This window comes from Capricornis sumatraensis, chromosome 20, assembly GCF_032405125.1.
Source record: "Capricornis sumatraensis isolate serow.1 chromosome 20, serow.2, whole genome shotgun sequence".
NCBI lineage: Eukaryota > Metazoa > Chordata > Mammalia > Artiodactyla > Bovidae > Capricornis > Capricornis sumatraensis.
In genome coordinates, this window is record NC_091088.1 from 21,536,809 (window position 1) to 21,552,498 (window position 15,690).

At 37.3% G+C, this 15,690-nt stretch overlaps 1 protein-coding gene across 1 annotated transcript in view; it reads right to left on the reverse strand.

The window, feature by feature from the left end:
* Positions 1-15,690, reverse strand: part of ITFG1 (integrin alpha FG-GAP repeat containing 1) — a 307,723-nt gene that overhangs the window by 139,804 nt on the left and 152,229 nt on the right. Inside the window, exon 10 of the mRNA XM_068991936.1 lies at positions 15,325-15,497. Within this exon, the coding sequence (XP_068848037.1) occupies positions 15,325-15,497 (173 nt within the window). The remainder of the gene's footprint in view (positions 1-15,324; positions 15,498-15,690) is intronic.

Consider the following 15,690-nt stretch of genomic DNA (forward strand, 5'->3'; position numbering starts at 1 on the left):
ACTGAAATGCTCCCTTATTTCTACCCTTCAACCAAAAACCAATAAAACATCCACAATTCAACAAAGGTGCCTCTGCCCAACACACCAGGACTCCAGAGAATTTCACACATCTGTAGATGTAAAGGTGGGTGAACTAGAACACATAGAGGAAGTGAATAAGGGCGAGAAATGAAGTGGAGACCACAGCACCAGGGAACCCAGCAGCAGCGGGGCAAGTGGCACATATGACTCTGGCTTCCCGGCTGCTGTGGTGGTCTGGGCAGCAGTGGCAAAAGGCCTAGAATCCCACCCCTTTAGCTGTGGAGGCACACAAGACTCTAGCCCATCTCCTTGGGCAAGGGTGTGCCCAGGAACCAGAAAACAAAGGACAAAGAATGGATGCCCACGACCTTGGCTCCCTTTAAGCCTTTCCCTCTCTCTGTGGCGATGAAGCTTGTGACTCAGGAGATCACAGACATGGAAAGGCACAAAAGCACCCACCACATATGGAATATACAAACAAACAAAAGACTGAGATAAGTCGTCAAACCAAATCAAACAAAAATGTAGCTACAAAGAATAGAGTAGTGGATACAAAAGGGGAAGGAGCAAGGAAGGCGGAAGGTAACATGACTAAAGGGTATCAATTCTATGGTGGGTAACAAATAGAAACTAAATTTTTGGTGGTGAGTATACTGTAGTGTACACAGAAACAGAAATATAATTTTGTAAACAAGAACTCCGTACAATGTTATAAACCAATGGCACCTCAATAAAAATTTTTTTTGAAAAGGAAAATTCACTTGTGTTGCATTTCTCTTTTAATTAATATACCTGACTGCAAGTATATAACTTAACAGAGAGGTCTGAATTAAAGTTTTATCCTATTTATGAAGAGGCATTTTAAATTCCGTCAGGTTGGGAAATTGATTCCATACTATCAGTTTCTACCACCATTAGTCTAATTTATACAGCTGGTAAGAATTACAAACATAGAAGTTCAAAATCTTCCATGCTCTTGTAAAGGAACTCTGTTATTGCTACTGAGAGGTGACAAAACTTTGTGGGTGTTATTCTAGGAAGGAAGCTGATTAAAATGTCATAGAGTGGAAGTATATATTCCAGAATGCTTTTTCTTTTTCTAGTATCTCCCCCCAAATTATAAGAGGTAACTGTATATGCTGATGATTTAAAAGTTAAGAAGCTTACTCTGCTTTATAAAAGTATCAGTTCGTTTTAGCCACTCAGTTGTGTCTGATGCTTTGTGACCCCATGGACTTATGCAGCATGCCAGGCTTCCCTGTCCATCACCAGCTTGGAGCTTGTTCAAACTCATGTCCAACTAGTTGGTGATGCCATACAACCATCTTGTCCTCTATAATCCCTTTCTCCTGCCTTCAATCTTTCCCAGCATCAGGGTCTATTCCAATGAGTCAGTTCTTCCCATCAGTTGGCCAAAGTACTGGAGATTGACCTGCAGCATCAGTCCTTCCAATGAATATTCAGGGTTGATTTCCTTTAGGATGGACTGGTTTGATCTCCTCGCAGTCCAAGGGACTCTCAAGAGTCTTCTCCAACACCACAGTTCAAAAGCATCAATTCTTCAGCGCTCAGCCTTCTTCACAGTCCAACTCTCACATCCATACATGACTACTGGAAAAACCATACCTTTGACTAGAAGGACCTTTGTTGGCAAAGTAATGTCTGCTTTTTAATATGCTGTCTAGGTTGGTCATAGCTTTTTTCCCAAGGAGCAAGTGTCTTAATTTCATGGCTGCAGTCACCATCTGAAGTGATTTTGGAGCCCAAGAAAATAAGTCTGTCACTGTTTCCATTGTTACCCATCTATTTGTCATGAAGTGATGGAGCTGGATGCCGTGATCTTCATTTTTTGAACCTTGGGTTTTTAAGCCAGTTTTGTTGCTGTCCTATTTCACTTTCATCAAGAGGCTCTTCAGTTCCTCTTTGCTTTATGCCATTAGTTTGGTGTCATCTATATATCTGAGGTTATTGCTATTTCTCCCTGCAATCTTGATTCCAGCTTTTGCTTCATCCAGCCCAGCATTTTGCATGCTTTGCTCTGCATGTAAGTAAAATACACATGGTGACATTAAACAGCCTTGATGTACTCCTTTCCCAATTTGGAACCAGTGTTGTTCCATATCTAGTTCTAACTGTTGCTTCTTGATCTGCATACAGATTTCTCAGGAGCCAGGTAAGGTGGTCTGGTATTCCCATCTCTTGAAGAATTTTCCGTGGTTTGTTGTGATCTACACAGTTAAAGGCTTTAGTGTAGTCAATAAAGCAAAAGTAGATGTTTTTCTGGAATTCTCTTGCTTTTTTGATGATCCAGCAGATGTTGGCAGTTTGATCTCTGGTTCCTCTGCCTTTTCGAAATCCAGCTTGAACATCTTGAAGTTCATGGTTCACGTACTGTTGAAGCCTGGCTTGGAGAATTTTGAGCATTACTTGGCTAGCATGTGAGGTGAGTGCAACTGTGTGGTAGTTGGAACATTCTTTGGCATTGCCCTTTTTTGGAATTGGAATGAAAACTTGACTTTTTCCAGTCCTGTGGCTATTGCTGAGTTTTCCAAATCACTGCCATACTGAGTGTAGCACTTTAACAGCATCATCTTTTAGAATTTGAAATAGCTCAGCTGGAATTCAATCACCACTAGCTTTGTTTGTAGTGATGCTTCCTAAGGCCCACTTGACTTCTCACTCTAGGATGTCTGGATCTAGGTGAATGATCACACCATCATGGTTTTTGTATCATAAAGATCATTTTTGTATAGTTCTTCTGTATATCGTTGCCATATCTTCTTAATATCTTCTGCTTCTGTTAGGTCCATACTGTTTCTGTTCTTAATTGTGCCAATCTTTGCATGAAATGTTCCCTTGGTATCTGTAATTTTCTTGAAGAGATCTCTAGTCTTTCTCATTCTATTGCTTTCCTGTATTTCTTTGCATTGCTCACTTAAGGCTTTATCTCTCTTTGCTATTTTTTGGAATTCTGCATTAAGATGGATATATCTTTCCTTTTGGATCTTCCCTGGTGGCTCAGACAGTAAAGCGTCTGCCTACAATGTGGGAGACCTGGGTTCAATCCCTGAGTCGGGAAGATCTCCTGGAGAAGGAAATGGCAACCCACTCTAGTATTCTTGCCTGGAAAATATCATGGACGGAGGAACCTGGTTAGGCTACAGCCCATGGGGTCACAAAGAGTCGGACACAACTGGGATGCTGAGGAGGATCTTTCCTTTTATCTTTTGCCTTTTGCTTCTCTCCTTTTCTCAGCTATTTGTAAGGCCTCCTCAGACAGCCATTTTGCCTTTTTGCATTTCTTCTTCTTGGGGATGGTTTGGATCACTGTCTTCTGTACAATGTTATGAACCTCATCCACAGTTCTTCAGGTACTCTACCTATCAGATCTAATCCCTTGAATCTTTTGTCACTTCCACTGTGTAATCATAAGGGGTTAGATTTACATCATAATGGAATGGTCTAGTGGTACTCCCTATTTTCCTCAATTTAAATCTGAATTTTGCAATAAGGAGTTCATGATCTGAGCCACAGTCAGCTCCTGGTCTTGTTTTTGCTGACTGTATAGAGCTGCTCCATCTTCAGCTGCAAAGAATATAATCAATCTGATTTCAGTATTGACCATCTGGTGATATCCATGTGTAGAGTCATCCCATGTATTGTTGGAAGAGGGTGTTTGCTACGAGTAGTGTATTCTCTTGGCAAAACTCTGTTAGCCTCTGCCCTGCTTCATTTTGTACTCCAAGGCCAAACCTGCCTGTTATTCCAGGTATCTCTTGACTTCCTACTTTTCCATTCCAGTCCCCTAAGATAAAAAGGGTATCTTTTTTTTGATGTTAGTTCTAGAAGGTCTTATAGGTCTCATATCATACTTATAGGTCTCAACCTCACACTTACAATAGTATAATTTTATATAAAATCAAAGTTAGCAATGTACTGATCAATTATATAGGAAATGCTTATTGTAATTTATCTTGGTAGCAACAGTGTAATAAAAGTAATGAAATTTATCAACATAGCATACACTCAAAAAATTAGAATCCTATACTCTTCAGATTAGCAGGGAGGCTGGAGGAAAATAAAGAAATTTTCAGATCTGCAAGGTCTCAGAAAAATCTATAGACTCTCCTTGATAAACTTACTTGCCAATATACCCAGAAAAATAATAGAGGAATCAAAGAAAGAATGGAAGATAGATGTGTTCAATGGTGATCAAAGAAACTAGTAAACTTTGTAGCCAATTGTAAATAATGGCAACAATAAAATGTGAAAATAAACACACATATAAATAGATGAGTCCTAAATGATATCAACACGGTGATGACGTCACTGAATGAGAGAAAGGGTAGGGGAAAGAGAACTGAATGTATGCTAAAAATCTTAAGGCCAGTTTGTCTCTAATAGTTCACTAAAAAATGTAACAACTATAATAGAAATAACATTTATACAAATCATCTTAGAACTAGAAAAGGAAGAGAAATTTGAATGATCCAAAAGAAGAAAAATAAAAATGATGAATACAATGATAAAATGGCAAGGATAAATCAAGGCATATTTGACCACATAATAATATATTAATAATTAAAATAATAGCAGACATTACATAGAACTTATGCTATGCTATGCCATGTGTGATGCAAGTTCTCATTTGATTCTCACAATAACCTCACAAGGTAGGTATTATTGTTTTTCCCATTAACAGATATTACAACTGAAATAGACATGTTATTTGCCATGATCACACAGGTAATAACAGAGACAGAATTTGAATCTAGGCTCCACAGTACATGCTTTTTATCCCCTAAATTATACTACTTTTTTGAATGGGTTATATCCTACTATTAAGAGACAGAGATTCATACATTCAGTTTTTAAAAATTCCAATCATATAGTCCTTTCTTCACTTAACCTACAGTTTTGAAGATTCATCCATGCTGCTAACTATCCTTCTTCAGTAATTTATTATTATTTCTTATTGCCAAGCATAATTAAATTATATAAATATACCATGACTTGTTTATTTATTCTCTTGTTATGGACCTTTGTTTTGCTTCCAATTTGGTGCTACTGTGAATAAAGATACTGTGAACATTCTTTCAGAATCTTTTTGTGAACTCAAGTTTTAATTTCTTTTGCAAAAGAACCTGGAAATGAAATTGCTGGATCACAGGAAAGGTACATGTTTAATCTCATAAGAAACTGCAAGTTTTCCACAATGATTGTGCAATTTTATATTCTAAATAAAAAGTGCGTAAGAGTTCCAGTTGTTCTACATCCTAACCAACATTTGTGTTATTGCCTTGTTTAACTGCAACCATTCTAGGGGGTATTATCGAGTGTATCATATGGGTTTAACTGCATTTCCTTAATTATCAGTGATATTGGATATCTTTTCATATGTTGACTGGCCATCTGTATACCTTTTCCACTGAAGTGCCTTAGTGTCTATGCAAAAAAAAGAATCAGTTGATCATAATATGTACAGCTGTATTTCTGGACTCAGACATTGATCTCTATATGCATTCTTACATACATACAACAGTGTCTGCATTACTGCAGTTTCACAGGAAGTCTTAAAAGTCAGGCAGAAATGATTCTTCCATCTTGTTGTTTCTTCAAGCATTCTGACTAACCCAGGTTTTAATTGAGCTAACGGACTTCCCTGGTGGCTCAGTGGTGAAGAACTTGCCTGCCAAGTAGGAGATGCAGGTTTGGTCCCTGGGTCGGGAAGATCCCCAGGAGAAGGAAATGACAACCCAATCCAGTATTATTGCCTGGGAAATCCCATGGACAGAGGAGACTGGTGGGCTATAGTCCATGAGGTCATGAAAGAATCAGACATGATCTGGCAACTAAACAACAAAATCGAGCTAATCTAGTTTTTCACATATAAATATCAGAATGAGAATATAAATTTCTTCAGAAGTGAATGGGGAATTTGATTGAAATTGTGTTCAATTTATAGATCAAATTGGATAAATAAAATATTAATATACAGATAAAGCTGAAAGATCAAGAAAGTCTGTTCTCTACAGAGAATAATGAGTATCAGTTCAGTTCAGTTCAGTCACTCAGTTGTGTCCGACTCTTTGTGACCCTATGAACTGCAGCATGCCAGGCCTCCCTGTCCATCACCAACTCCCAGAGTTCACTCAGACTCATGTCCATCAAGCTCTATACTGATGTGTAAATACGATATTTCCCTTTTTTGGGGGGAGGCCTTTTAAAATTACTCTCAGTAATATTCTGGGATTCAAAACCAGGTACAACTGAATTTTGTTGATAGAAATCAAAACACTGGGTACGACAAGGCTGGGTATTAACTAGGGTCATAGAAACGTTTTACATTTTGACTGGAGTACTGGGTACACAGGTGTAAACATTAGCAAAACTCATCAAATTGTACATTTAACATTTTTGCATTTTATTGAGTGTGAAATTTTCCAAAATAAAATGCCATATAAAAGCTAAAATGGGTAGAAATGTATGCAGAGTAAATGCTAAGAAAAAGAAACAGGATAGAGATTATGTGCTGTGCTATGGTTAGTTGCTCAGTCATGTCCAACTCTTTGCAACCCCATGGACCCAGATCCGCTTCATTGCAACCTGGATTTGATCCCTGGGTTGGGAAGATCCCCTGGAGAAGGGAATGGCAACCCACTCCAGTATTCTTTCCTGGAGAATTCCAGGGATAGAAGAGGCTGGCAGGCTACAGTCCATGGGTCGCAAAGAGTCAGACATGACTGAGTGACTTTGACTCACTCACTCTCCTCCATTGTAGCTGGATTATTTTTACCATCTGAGCCATGAGGGATGCCCAAGAATATTGAAATGGGTAGCCTATTCCTTGCCCAGGCTATCTTCCAGACCCAGGAACTGAACAGGGTCTCCTGCATTTCAGGTGGATTATTTACCAGCTGAGCTACCAGGGAAGCCCAGAGATTACAGTATGACAAAAACAACAACAACAACAAAGAAGAATTCAAAGCAAAAAGCATTAAAAAGAAAAAAGGAAAGAAATAAAATGGATAGTTCACAATTAAAAAAAGAAGTCAGAGGACAAACCCTTATGCACCTAGTAATCAAGGTTGCAAGTCCATAAATTAAAAATTGATAAAGAACCTGACAACCGTATACTTCCATAGCAGAGGATTAATATACTTTTAAAAAACAGATAAAAATATATAAGGGTATACAGAAGACTTAAGTAACACAACTAACACAAATGATATTTCAAATAACCATTCATTCAGTTATCTATCAAACTACCAGAAAACCCTCAAAAAGTTCTGAAAAGTATTGCACAAGACAGTTCAATGTTTGCAATGCAATAACCTTAATGAACAATAAAAAAATAGACTCAAATAGTAAGAAAACAACAAAAAACAACTCCCCAAACATCTTTATATGAACATTTCAAAAACCTTCCAAAATAATGTGTAGGTTAAGAGAAATTTCAAATAAATATAAAAGAAGAGAACAATAAAATCACTAATTATCAAAATACATGGTTTGAGGCCAAGTACATAGAAAATAGTCTTAAAATCATTTATTAAAAAATAAGAAAATGGGAGAAATTCTATTAAGTATTCAATGAAATAAACTAAAAGAAAAACAAAAATAAATCTAAAGAAAGAAAAAAAGGGAAGGAATTAAATATAGAACCAGAAATAAAATATTTAGGAAAAAACCCATGTTATCATTGAAAACAGGAGTAATTTTAAAAGCAACTATAATAACAACAAAAACACAGATATGAATTGAATAATAGAATAGCTTAATTCTGATGAATAAAATATAACAGGTAAACAACATTACAAACACGAAGGGCCTACACCTATGGATTCAAAGGAAATGTAAAAATTATAGAAGAATGCAACATCATGACAATAAACTCAATATGCAGGTGTAATTATTGAGAGATTGATCAAAACTGATTGCCAATAAATACTATTTAATATATATTCTTTCAGGAATTAACAGAGACTGCCAGTGCTTTATCATCTACATAATTTTTTCCCTAATAATTAATTAGTGGATCCTGTTTCATTTTAATATGCGATGAAAAATTGTAATATGAGATTCACTAGGGCAGAAGAATAGGCAACCTTATTGTAGAAAAATTTTATCTTTACAAATTTCAACTACTGAAGCTAAAATCGGTTTGTGAATAAAGGTTAGTTAATGTAGTAGTATAAGTTCTTCAGTGATTAAATAGTATGAGGTCTTCAGTGATGAAGTATCCAGGATACGATTTCAAACACATTGTAAATTTTTTATTCTGCCGTATCATTTTGGGCTAGTTTAGTATTCTCCTTCATTTGAGGTATAGAAACTACTGAATAAGACAGTGCAATCAGAAATAGTGCAAAAATGAAAGCAAATTTAAGCCTGATAAGATATTCTATATTGTAATAACTGATTTTAAAAAATCACATATTGAATGTTTCTGGAGGCTTTATAATAATTTGCTTAGGAGGAAGTAATACACTTTATTAAGTCCAAAGTATGTGAATATGATTCTTATATTCAGTATCTTTATTAATTTTGAAAAAGAAACATTTTACAAAAACAACCTTGCTCTACCCCTTTGTATAATTCTATAAAACACTCTAAGCAAATTTATTAAAATATTCTTCAGTCTTCAATAAGCTGTGAATGCAAATAACTTCCCTACCCAGCGTTATTATTCATTAACTAAGGGTTAGTTACTGATTTAGATTCTAAGACTTAGTAATCTAGGTTGTAATGTTAGAAAAAGGCTGTCCTCTCACTTGAAGTAATCATTTGAAGAGATGGAAATTACGTGACTTAGCCTACCAAGATTTATTCTGTGAATGTTTTTTCTTTTATTGTAAATTAGGAAGTCTGTTACATCTTCACATTCATGGAAAAGACTATGATTAACTTCATTTAGAAAAGATTATGGTGAAGCATTTGAAGTGTAAAACATAAAATTAGTAACATATTGGATTTAATTAAAAACCATGATAAATCCTGTTATATTTCATAATAAAAATGAAAAATAGCAGTGGCTAGAAATGGAAAAGTGGATACAGGCACCTGTACCATCAATCTCCTTACCTACTAAAGTAGAACATCTGAAACAAAATAGAGCCTTTTTTTGGTGACTCAGGGTATCAATATGAACTTAAATTATTCTAAAAAGCTCAGGGTCAAGATAAAAATGCAGATTATACTGAATGGGTAATTAGCTAATATCTGCAAAAGTGCCCAGTAATTCTTTTTGACAGAGTTCCAGATCCCAACCTGTTTCTGGTTATTTTTCAGTCTTTCATAAGGGTAGCTTGAATGTGTACCCCAACACACCCAGATTATACCTCTGGTTTCCGAATTAACAAAACACAAATTAACTAACAAACAAGAACACATGCTTGTACATAATCAATCACCTCTAACCACTATTGTTTAGTTGCTAAGTCATGCCCAACTTTTTTACGATCCCATGGAGTGCAGCCTGCCAGGCTCTCCTGTCCATGGGATTTCCCAGGCAAGAATACTAGACTGGGCTGCTGTTTCTTTCACCAGGGAATCTTCCCAAACTGGGTATTGAACCCTTGTCTCCTTAATTGTTAGCCTGATTCTTTACCCCTGAGTTACCTGGGAAGCCCTTCTGACAGCGACTCTCAGAAAGCTTATAGGTTTTATTTGTCCTTAGCTTGCTCCTTCTTTCTCTTGTCAGAGTGACCTTTACTGTCTGCCCAAATCATCATCTTCAACCTCTGCTAAAAATGTATTGATTATCTACTACTTCCTTCTAAATTTTTTTCTTACAGGGAAAGGAAAATGATTTAGATTCTCTAAGCTTTGAGTCCTGACTGCAAATGTGTGATCTTGGACAAGCAGTCTGACTTATGTGAGACTATTTCCATATTTGAGCTTCCCTGGTGGCTCATCTGGTAAAGAATCTGTCTTCAATGTGGGAGACCTGGGTTTGATCCCTGGGTTGGGAAGATTCCCTGGAGAAGGGAACAGCTACCCACTCCAGTATTTACCAGATAATACCATCCTATAGAAATTAATATGAACTAATATGCATGAAAAACACTTTATAAACTAAAGCCCTTTTCTTTATTCCTGGCATTAACTGATAAGGAATATACTGCATTTATTGATTTACCTTATAGACAAAATTAAAAAATTATAAAAACAGAGTTATTATTAGCTTAACAGCACACTATGGAATAATCTCATTCTAACTTTGCTCTTCTTTCAAAAAGAAAAAGAAAATTCAGACAAGTAAGATAAGATGACTACACACAGAAGATTACAGTAAACACAGGGCAACTGAGTGGCAGTAGGACATCCAAGGGAAAAACCATGGTTTTCAGTCAGTGGTGTCACAGATGTAAAAGTGGCTTATCTCAGACCACGTTGTTTTGTTTAGAGTCACTTGCTGCCTCTATTGACACTGACACTGAAGTCGCTCAGTCGTGTCCGACTCTTTGCAACCCCGTGGATTGTAGCCTACCAGGCTCCTCCGTCCATGGAATTTTCCAGGCAAGAGTACTGGAGTGGGTTGCCATTTCCTTCTCCAGGAGATCTTCCCAACCCAGGGATCGAACCCAGGTCTCTCTCATTGTAGGGAGACGCTTTACCATCTGAGCCACCAGGGAACCATTAATAGAGATTTTTCATGTAACGTGATTTTAAAGGTTAACTTTAAACAATTAAGACCTTTAATAAAAAATAAAAAGCAAACATAGGCCCAAACAGCAACTCTCCTCTGAAAATAAAAAAATACAAGTTTATAAGCCACAGTTTTAGAACTTCTTTTCGTGAAACACATATTGTGGGTTTTTAGTCTTATCTGTGTAGTTAATCTCTACCTAATTTTCAAAATCTGCAGAAAAAAAGAATTCTCCAGGTAGCAGCCCTTGAAAATATAAACTGCAACCCTGTACTACTTCTTAGCAATACAGCAGTCCTAAAATCAGTTAAAAGTTATAAAATGCTTCTTCAACAAAATTTGAATAGTAGAAAAGGATTATAATGCACACTATGTCTTATTTTGCTTCTTTTATGTTTCAAAGAATGTATTATGCTGTATTCTCCTAGACATGCATCTCTCAAGTATAGGACTCTTTCTCATCTAGTGATTTAATGAACACGGAGCTGCACTGAAATCTATCCTTCAATTCTCATCTATCCCAAAAGAATAAAAAAGAAACCCCGGGCTTTAAACAGCTGCTTTTATAAAAGCTCCAAGAATCTACGACTGCCTTATACTTAACGTTTCCTATACAGCCATAGTGTTCACTACTGAATTAGCTGCTGGTATCACCATCATTATTATTATTATGGGCTTCCCTGGTGTCTCAATGGTAAAGAATCCACCTGCCAATGCAGGAGACACATGAGATGTGGGTTTGATCCCTGGGTCAGAAGATCCCCTGGAGAAGGAAATGATAACCCACTCCAATATTCTTGTCTGGGAATACCATGGAGAGAGGAGGCTGCTGGGCTACAGTCCATGGGGTCCCAAAGAGTTGGACACAACGCATACAAATTCAATTCACTGTCATTATCACTGAATGGTAAAGGTAAGTTAAATATTTGATGGCTTGAAGGAGAAAATGTTGATTAAAAAAAACTTTTATGACAAAATACAGATTGCTTGCATGTTTCTCTAAGAATAAGTAATCACAGACTTAAATGAATTTGAGATGTAATTTCTTATTCTTTTAAATAGGGTAAATGTCCAAATTAAAGCAATTTTTACATTTCTTTGCTTTTATAGGACAGTATATATTTAAATAGATAGAAATAGATTTAAGGACCTAGATCTGACAGATAGAGTGCCTGATGAACTATGGAATGAGGTTCGTTACATTGTACAGGAGACAGGGATCAAGATCATCCTCATGGAAAAGAAATGGAAAAAAGCAAAATGGCTGTCTGGGGAGGCCTTACAAATAGCTGTGAAAAGAAGAGAAGTGAAAAGCAAAGGAGAAAAGGAAAGATATAAGCATCTGAATGCAGAATTCCAAAGAATAGCAAGAAGAGATAAGAAAGCCTTCTTCAGCGATCAATGCAAAGAAATAGAGGAAAAGAACAGAATGCGAAAGACTAGAGATCTCTTCAAGAAAATTAGACATACCAAGGGAACATTTCATGCAAAGATGGGCTCGATAAAGGACAGAAATGGTATGGACCTAACAGAAGCAGAAGATATTAAGAAGAGGTGGCAAGAATACATGGAAAAACTGTACAAAAAAGATATTCATGACACAGATAATCACGATGGCGTGATCACTCATCTAGATCTAGCCATCCTGGAATGTGAAGTCAAGTGGGCCTTAGAAAGCATCACTATGAACAAAGCTAGTGGAGGTGATGGCATTCCAGTTGAGCTATTTCAAATCCTGAAAGATGATGCTGTCAAAGTGCTGCAGTCAATATGCCAACAAATTTGGAAAACTCAGCAGTGGCCACAGGACTGGAAAAGGTCAGTTTTCATTCCAATCCCAAAGAAAGGCAATGCCAAAGAATGCTCAACTGCTACTGCTACTGCTGCTGCTACTGCTTCAGTCGTGTCCGACGCTGTGCGATCCCACAGACAGTGGCCCACCAGGCTCCCCCACCCCTGGGATTCTCCAGGCAAGAACACTGGAGTGGGTTGCCATTTCCTTCTCCAACGCATGAAAGTGAAAAGTGAAAGTGAAGTCGCTCAATCGTGTCCGACTAGTAGTGACCCCATGGACTGCAGCCTACCAGGCTCTTCTGTCCATGGGATTTTCCAGGCAAGAGTACTGGAGTGGGGTGCCATTGCCTTCTCCGCAAACTACCGCACAATTGCACTCATCTCACATGCTAGTAAAGTAATGCTCAAAATTCTCCAAGCCAGGCTTCAGCAATATGTGAACCATGGACTTCCTGATGTTCAAGATGGTTTTAGAAAAGGCAGAGGAACCAGAGATCAAATTGCCAACATCTGCTGGATCACCCCAAAAGCAAGAGAGTTCCAGAAAAACATCTATTTCTGCTTTATTGACTATGCCAAACCTTTGACTGTGTGGATCACAATAAACTATGGAAAATTCTGAGAGAGATGGGAATACCAGACCACCTGACCTGCCTCTTGAGAAACCTGTATGCAGGTCAGGAAGCAACAATTAGAACTGGACATGGAAAAACAGACTGGTTCCAAATAGGAAAAGAAGTACGCCAGGGATGTATATTGTCTCCCTGCTTATTTAACTAATTTGCAGAGTACATCATGAGAAACGCTGGACTGGAAGAAACACAAGCTGGAATCAAGATTGCCGGGAGAAATATCAATCACCTCAGGTATGCAGATGACACCACCCTTATGGCAGAAAGTGAAGAGGACCTAAAAAGCCTCTTGATGAAAGTGAAAGACGAGAGTGAAAAAGTTGGCTTAAAGCTCAACATTCAGAAAACGAAGATCATGGCATCCGGTCCCATCCCTTCATGGGAAATAGATGGGGAAACAGTGGAAACAGTGTCAGACTTTATTTTTTGGGGCTCCAAAATCACTGTAGATGGTGACTGCAGCCATGAAATTAAAAGACACTTACTCCTTGGAAGAAAAGTTATGATCAACCTAGACAGCATATTCAAAAGCAGAGACATTACTTTGCCGACTAAGGTCCGTCTAGTCAAGGCTATGGTTTTTCCAGTAGTCACGTATGGATGTGAGAGTTGGACTGTGAAGAAGGCTGAGCGCCAAAGAATTGATGCGTTTGAGCTGTGGTGTTGGAGCAGACTCTTGAGGGTCCCTTGGACTGCAAGGAGATCCAACCAGTCCATTCTGAAGGAGATCAGCCCTGGGATTTCTTTGGAAGGAATGATGCTAAAGCTGAAACTCCAGTACTTTGGCCACCTCATGGAAGAGTTGACTCATTGAAAAAGACTCTGATGCTGGGAGGGATTGGGGGCAGGAGGAGAAGGGGACGACAGAGGATGAGATGGCTGGATGGCATCACTGACTTGAGGGACATGAATCTGAGTGCACTCCGGGAGTTGGTGATAGACAGGGAGGCCTGGCGTGCTGCGATTCATGGGGTCGCAGAGTCGGACACGACTGAGTGACTGAACTGAACTGATATATTTAAAAGGAAGAAAAATCACATTCAACTCGGGAGATTTCTTTTGGTTCTATCAGAATGTGTTTCACACATAGGTGATGAGTGGTATATACTACTCTGAATTACAGAGCATGATGCTCATATCTGTGGAAAATTCTGTAAATATACTCAGAGTGACTATAAAATCAAATCAAGGTTCTCAGAAAGGTTTAAGTACAGATTCTTCATAATTTTCTATAAATATTTAGGGATAATCACTAATAATGTATGGTTTCCTAAAAATCACATTTCTAGATAACATTGTTTTATGTTGAAATTAACAATAGTCTGTTTTTTTTCCCCAGGACAGTTGTATTACATTATGAGCTGGGTCGTAAACGTGAGCTGAATCATCACAAATTCCAGAGTCAAAAAATGAATTAATGCTCAGAAGGAATATTATGGATGATTTAAGAGGCAAGAAAGAATAAGGAGTAAGAAATACAACTAATTGTAATATGAAAAATACAATAAAGCATTAAAATTTTAGAAGAGTCATATTAATGGAATCTGCCAAGAACAGAGTGTGAATTTAACTACATTGGTTTAGCTACTGGCACTTCTATTTAAGGTGAAAAAGTAGCAACAACATTCAAAATTACTGATAATGCAATAAATGTACTAAACAATTCGTATTTACAAATATTATCAACAGTCATGTCTAAATTCTTGATACCATTATAAAACAAGTAACAGTAAGGCAACATTCACTGATAGTACAAGTCAGCATATGGTAAGTATCATGTTAATTTCTTCATTTATTTTTAACTCACCTTTTTCCACCACAACTCCATGACAGAGGTACAATTATTACTCTCAATGAGGGGTTTAGGTAAGCTGCCCAACTCACACAGGTGCTAAATGGCTGGACTGAGTTAAGCCTAGTCTGAACTCTTTGACATCCATAACCTTTAGACTCAAAATGTAACTGAGTTATTTGCTTATAAAAATTTTGACCTTTTAAAGACCAAGTTTGTTGAGTGAAAATATGCCTTTCACTGTTCTATAAAATAGAACAAGAACAGGTATTCTAAGCAGCTGGGAGAAGTTCAGGGACCATGTGAAAAATAGAAACTGAACTCATCGTGTTCCTTATTTAAGGGACTGTACCTTATTTAGGTGCTATTCAGGTATAACGTGTCATAGTGAAGATACTTTATACATATTTCTCCTTTTGACTTAATTTCCATACCTTCCAGATGTATTCTTCAGTATGGCAAGAGCATCTGGATAGCCATCCATGTTGTAATCTCCAATATGAAGGGTAACTGGAATTGGTATTTCAGTTGGTTGCTGTTCATGTACAAATGGCACAAAGCCCCAGAGTGTACCCTTACTGCTAAAATCCTGTAGGACAGGAATCCACTGTGGATTAAGAGAAAAAAAATTAGATTTTATAGTCATTTTAGAAAAAAAAAATCACCATTTGTAAAACAAATGATCCACAAAAAATCCTCAAGATATGTATCATCTTTCTTAAGTTGTATCTCTGCAAAATGGCAGAGTATTACAATTTACTTTGATAAATAGGTAACTGACACTCTTAAAAAATAAGTCT